Here is a 6,056-nt window from a genome sequence, read left to right as displayed (position 1 = left end):
AGGGGCTAGATAGAGGGAAGAAGGTGGTCAGGGCAGGCTTCTCTGAGACGGCATTTGAGCGGATGCCTGAAGGAGCAGGTGAAGGAAGCATGTGGGTATTTGGGGGAAATTTATTGACTCTGGCCTGGCCTGTGCTTCTTCCTCCTCCCAGTCCCAGCGAGGGCTCAGGTTTCCAGAGGTTGTCTTTGAATTGCTGGAGGAAGGGGAATTCCGATGGGGGGTGTGGGTCTCAGCTTCTGGCCACCGTCTGCCCCACTCCTCGCTTCAGCTGGCTGCCCTAGCTTGGCGCTGGTGTTGCTGGGCGGAGCTTCAGCTTGAGGGCCTGGGTTCCCCATCAGAGCTCCAGATCTATCTTCAAAGGAGCCGCTGGGCCCTGTGCCTGTGGGCAAAGGAGGGAATGTCACTCTGGAGCCGAGCTAGGGACCCACCTTTCAGCTGCATCCCAGCTGGGCATATCCTGGATCCTGCTGTTGCTGGTGGAGGCTGGCAGCCCACGCTCCTCACTCCTTCCATGGCAAAGAGGGGTTTGAGGATCTTTTCTCTGACTCAGTGGTGGAGCTGGCAGGATCTAGAGTCAGCCCGCCTGAGTTCAAATCCAGACAGGCACTGGCCCAACCGGCTGTGTGACCCTGAGCAGCTCACTTAACTTCTCTGAACCCACATCTCCATAAAAGCAGTTTATAGTAACTCCAGCCTCCTGAGGATTCTGTCTTCCTGCCTGGAAAGTGCTTGAGGAAGGTGGGCCACTCCTTTCGGGAACACTGTGCTTTAGAGCGGTATCTGGGCCTGTGTCTCCCAAGACCATCTCTCTAGCTCCCCAGGAGGGATGTGTACTGGGGATGAAGAAGCGGGGGGGGGGGCCCCCACCGCCTGCCAGGCTCTCTCTTTGAAGGATAGCATGGAGGTCCTGGGCCTAATTAATCACTGGGAGGGGCCAGCTAACTGCCCTAGGGAGAAAGTCAGTGTTGACCCTGTTTTCTCAGAAGCCACTGCAATCCTGTCTCTGGCTGGGCCAGGGCTGGGGGCACCGAGGAAAGGCTGGCAAAGGATGAATTGTCTGAGCAGTAGCCACCCTCCCCGGTCCCATCCACCCCCAGCCACAGGAGGCTAATGGGGGAACTGCCACCTTAAGCCTAAAAAGACAACCACCACCAGAAAGAGACATTGAACCGTTTATTGGCCTGGGCCTGGGTCTCAGGCATGAGGGGCATCCGGGGAGCTGTGTGAGGGGAGACAAGTCCCCGACTGGCTCCTTGCCCCCCCAGAGATCCCCTCTCCCAGCCTTTGCAGTCATGAGAAATCACTTTGAGGCGTGAAGTTTCCTTCCCCCAGGTGAGCAGCACCCCAGCTCTCAAGTGGGGACATAAGCAAGGAATTACAAAGGAGTCTGTGCGGGGACCAGATCCCTCTTTGGTAGCTTCAACACAGACGTGAGGAGACAAAATAGCATCGATTCTGGGGAAACAGGGTGAGCAGAAGGGATCCCAGACATCTCACACACACACACACACACACACACAGACACTGACAGACACACATAAATATACATTTGTACCGCAATGTCCCTTCCATCTGTCCACAGAATTTAGCAAAGTCCTTCTGAAGCGGGCAACAGGAGGGCATCCCACAATTGTCCTCGGCACCCCTACCCCCATGCTCCGTTCAATACAACCTGAAAGGAGGCACAGCGGGCTCAAGGCTGCCCTGCCTTATGAGATCTGGTACCTCGGCTGGGCCTGGAGGTGAGAGAGTTTGGGGGTGGTTGTTTTATGGGGGTCTGGGGCCCTGTACCAACAGCTCCCCTAGAACTTTCTCCAATTCCACCCTGCCCCACTGGGAGGCCCACAGCCCTCTTCAGGCCCCCAGACCGGGTTTTTCCAGCCCTGGGTGATTCCTCTGTGCCCCAAATAGTGCAATTGGCCAATGAGGTCTGAGAACGGGGGTTAGTTCCCCACCGCCACGTGCTTTCCTGGTATCTCACTCACAAGAGTCAGAAGAAAGGGAAGAAGTTGCCAAAGTGGCAGCTGGTGAAATTTGGGGAAGCTGTGGATTTGAGCCCGGGAACTGTTAGCCAGGGCCGCCCAGAACGGTCAGGGAGGAGGTCTCCAGCCCCTCAGGACAGTGGTTCTAGGGAAGTGGAACCACAAGAGAAGGTGGCAAGGGGGCTAAATTCAGAGAGGGGAGTCAGGCCCAGGGCGGAGGCTCAGACTGCCCCTGCGCTGTGCTCCTCTCGAGCACCTGCCTGCTGTCACCTGGGCTCTTTCCAGGTCTGCCCCCCGCCCGGCCCTCCCCACGATGCAGTTCTGAAGAGGTCACTCCAGCCACCTCGCCGGCCTCCAGGACCCGGCTGCAGTTGTGCCACCCAACTGGTCAGTGCCTCAGTCAGCCAGCCCAGGTGTGAAACATCTTCATCATCACCCAGGTCTGTGGAATGGGGGCATCTTGCTTGGCAGCCCCATGTCTCTGTCCCAGGGCACCCGGTGCCTCTCCATGGAGCCCTCTGCTGTGGTGGCCTGGTTGTCAGCCCACTTGCCCCTCAGACCATCGTGTTGCCCTCCAGATACGTGGGTGATGTGGGCATGTGTGTGCCCCTCTCCAGGGAGCTGGAGCTGCGGAGAGGCAGGAGGCGGTGGCCCGGGGTCCCATCCCGCCCCCCTTGCACCCCTGCTGCCCGCCGCCAGCACTGCAGCGGCCGTAATACCTCCCGCCTCAGGTCCCGGCTGCGCCATGTGTAGATGACAGGGTTGAGCAGTGAGTTGAGGGTGGCAAAGGCAAAGAAGTAATGGGCCTGGTAGAGGACAGGGCAGGCCCGGACAGGACAGGCATAGTCCAGGAGGAGGATGCTAAAGGCGGGCAGCCAGCAGAAGATGAAGACGCCCAGCACGATGGTGACCGTCTTGAGCAGGGCCAGTGTCTGCGGGCCAGCCACATCGGCCTGGCTGGAGCGGACCACACAGTAGATGCGGATGTACAGGGCTACGATGGCTGACAAGATGACCGAGAAGATGGTCACCACGCAGAGGACGTAGGGCTTGGCGTAGAGCGGCAGGACGGTGGAGCAGGCCTCCAGGTGGCCCAGGCAGTTCCAGCCAAGGATGGGCAGGCCGCCGAGGACCAGCGAGATGAGCCACGAGGCCGCGATGAGCAGCAGCATACGGCAGCTCTTGTCGCTGCCGTAGAGCTTGACCTTGGCGATGGCCACGTGCCGCTCGATGGCGATGGCCAGGAGGCTGAAGACAGAGGCGGAGAGCGTGATGAAAGCAGAGCCCTCACGGGCGAACCACTGCACGGGTGTCAGCCCCAGTGTGACAGAGCCCGAGAGCAAAGTATTGGCTATGAAGGCCACGCCCGCCAGCAGGTCTGAGGCAGCCAGATTGCCCAGGAACAGGTACATGGCCGAGTGGAACTTGCTGTTGCGGGCGACCGCGATGAGCACCAGCAGGTTTTCCACCACGATGGCGCAACAGAGGATGACGATGAGGGCTGAGGCCACCTGGCGGGAGGGCGTCTCCGTCGTGTCCAGATTCTCCTTGGTGTAATTATAGTGTTCCTTGACCTTGCTGGGGCTTAGGTACTCGGAGTACACGTTGCCCATGGTGGGGCTTAGTAGCCGGCTGGGGCCATGGGGCTGTCAGAGCTGCAGAGAGAAAAGACAGACAGACAGGTCAGTGCCGTGGCTGCTGCCTGGGCTGACTCTGGACGGCTGTGGTTCAAGTCCCAACTCTGTCACGTGAAGTCAGAATTATCATCATCTCTGCTTTACAAATGGGAAACCGGAGAGCTCAATTCACTTTCCCAAAGCCTCAGAGCTAGTCAGTGGCAAGAGCCTCAGAGACCCACTCCAAAGCCTCTATAACCTCTAGGATACAGTGTCCTTCAAAGGAACAGAAGCTCCCCCAAAGGGCATGAAAGACACAAAATGGACTTCCGGAAGCCTGACCCACCTACCCAGAGAGGGAGTCTTAGCCAGGACCTGGAGGGATTGTCTCATTTCTTAATTAATTAATTTATTTTTGCTGTGTTGGGTCTTCGTTTCTGTGCGAGGGCTTTCTCTAGTTGTGGCAAGCGGGGGCCACTCTTCATCGCGGTGCACGGGCCTCTCACTATCGCGGCCTCTCTTGTTGCGGAGCACAGGCTCCAGACGTGCAGGCTCAGTAGTTGTGGCTCACAGGCCTAGTTGCTCCACGGCATGTGGGATCCTCCCAGACCAGGGCTCGAACCCGTGTCCCCTGCATTAGCAGGCAGATTCTCAACCACTGCGCCACCAGGGAAGCCCGGATTGTCTCATTTCTTGAAAACACTGGAGCCTCGGGCGTCATGCCACCTGCCAACCTGGGTCAGTGAGATGCTCTCGCTGATAGCACCATCCACCCACTGCCCTGGATTTCAGGCTGGGTCTAAGCCTAGAGGCCATACGTGTTCCCAAGATAAGGTCTTGGGGAGACACCTGAGGTTTGAGCATCATAGAGGTCATGTCATTTTCAAGGACTCAGACCCTGCAGGCAATCCAAGGTTCAACTCTGCTCCACCTCTGACACGCTGTGGGATATTGTGCCAAGTCACTCAACGCTTGACCTCTAAGTCTCAATGGCCTCATCTGGGCAGTGGGGAGAAGAAAGCCCACTTCAGAGGGGTGATGGGAAAATCCTGTTGAACGATACACGAGGCACCCTTAGCATACAGCAGGCACTCAATAAATATTAGCTAATATTATTAGCTTCCCTCTTCCTGCCACACCCACAGCTAGGGACTAGGTGCTCTCCTCCCAATCTTTTGGTAAGGGATGTTGAGTGAGCCAACCAGGCAAGATTCCCAACAGCCTGATCTCATCAGCACCATCTAGGCCTGCCCTGGGACAGAGGGTCCTAGCATGGTGGGCAGGGCGCTGGCACCCCCCTCCCCAGCCAAGATGAAATCCAGATGTGAGGCCCTTGGAAGAAACAGGGTTGAGTCCCAGCTCCCCAGTCACATCCGGTGCAGGGAGGCTGGGAGGGGGTGATGGGATGGGGGAGCCACAGGAGACCCGTCTGGGAGGTCCTGGCTGGGAGGATGGGGCAGCTGTGCGAAGCCATGTGAGTGGTGAGGGGGCGTGAAGCCCTGCAGGGAGGGGGGAACGGTATTCACTTTCATGAAAGCCTGAGTCACCCCTCTTTCAAGGAAAACTGAGCCGTGGGGGGAAGGGGCGGGAAGATGCTCTTGGGCAGAGAGGGTGAGAGGCTGACTTCATGGCCTCCCCCCAGCTTGGTAGTTGGGGGGCGGGGTCTCAGAGGAGCTGGTGCAGTGACTGCCTTTCACGAGGGGCACAGGGGAGCCAGGAGGAAGCTCCAGACCAGCCTTTAGTTCAATGCGGGGGAGGGGGGGCCGTGGGAAGAGACCTCCCCAGGTCCCTGGAAACACGCCTAGCAAGGACCACGTGCACGCCAGGCGTGCCAGGAGCACCGTTCCAGAAAAGGCTGGTTAGGCCGGTTCCCAGTGAGCCTGGGAGTGATGAGGGGCTTCCGGGGTCGTCCAGCCATCTCAGTCCCGCACATCCCCTCAGAGGGGGTGCCCTGGCTCCTGGCCCGATAGAGACAGCTGCTCCCCCTGGGCGAAGGGACATCCGTCCTAGTTTGGGAACAGAGAAGGGCTTGTGCACATCCCCAGGGACTGTCGCCCCGCCCAGATCGCCACACAGAGGCTCCTTGTTCCCCTGCCGGACGAGCCCCGGTCGCCCCGATGCCCTCTGCCCATTGCAGCCGGCTTGGCCCAGGTCTGGGCCTTACCAGACCGGCCGTCGGGCCAGAAACAGCCCGCGCCCTGATTGGCTCATTTTCAATTCCAGAGCATTGAGCAATTCGCCTATTGGCCTGAGCTTTCCATCCTCGACATTCGATTGGCCCAGTTGGGGGCGCTCTATGGCTAGCACTACTGATCTGGTCCTTTACAGGCGGTTGGAGCTCACTTCTTTCCAGGACATTATTAAGACTGTGTGGATGTCCCCGGGGAGAGTTTGAACCACGGCCTGACCGCTGGGTCACCCCGACCAGACGCCCCCAGGCTGCCCTGGCCTACTGCCC

The 6,056-nt window shown here is 58.8% G+C and overlaps 1 protein-coding gene across 1 annotated transcript in view; it reads right to left on the bottom strand.

The window, feature by feature from the left end:
• Positions 1-2,219: 2,219 nt before the first annotated feature.
• The window catches only part of S1PR2 (sphingosine-1-phosphate receptor 2), a 6,890-nt gene continuing 3,053 nt past the window's right edge, over positions 2,220-6,056 (bottom strand). The window contains exon 2 of the mRNA XM_065874847.1: positions 2,220-3,637. Within this exon, the coding sequence (XP_065730919.1) occupies positions 2,537-3,595 (1,059 nt within the window). The 5' untranslated portion in view covers positions 3,596-3,637 and the 3' untranslated portion in view covers positions 2,220-2,536. The remainder of the gene's footprint in view (positions 3,638-6,056) is intronic.

The sequence above is a fragment of the Phocoena phocoena genome, chromosome 3 (assembly GCF_963924675.1).
Source record: "Phocoena phocoena chromosome 3, mPhoPho1.1, whole genome shotgun sequence".
NCBI lineage: Eukaryota > Metazoa > Chordata > Mammalia > Artiodactyla > Phocoenidae > Phocoena > Phocoena phocoena.
The sequence above is the reverse complement of the archived record's forward strand: the minus strand, read 5'-3'. Positions and strand labels throughout refer to the sequence as shown.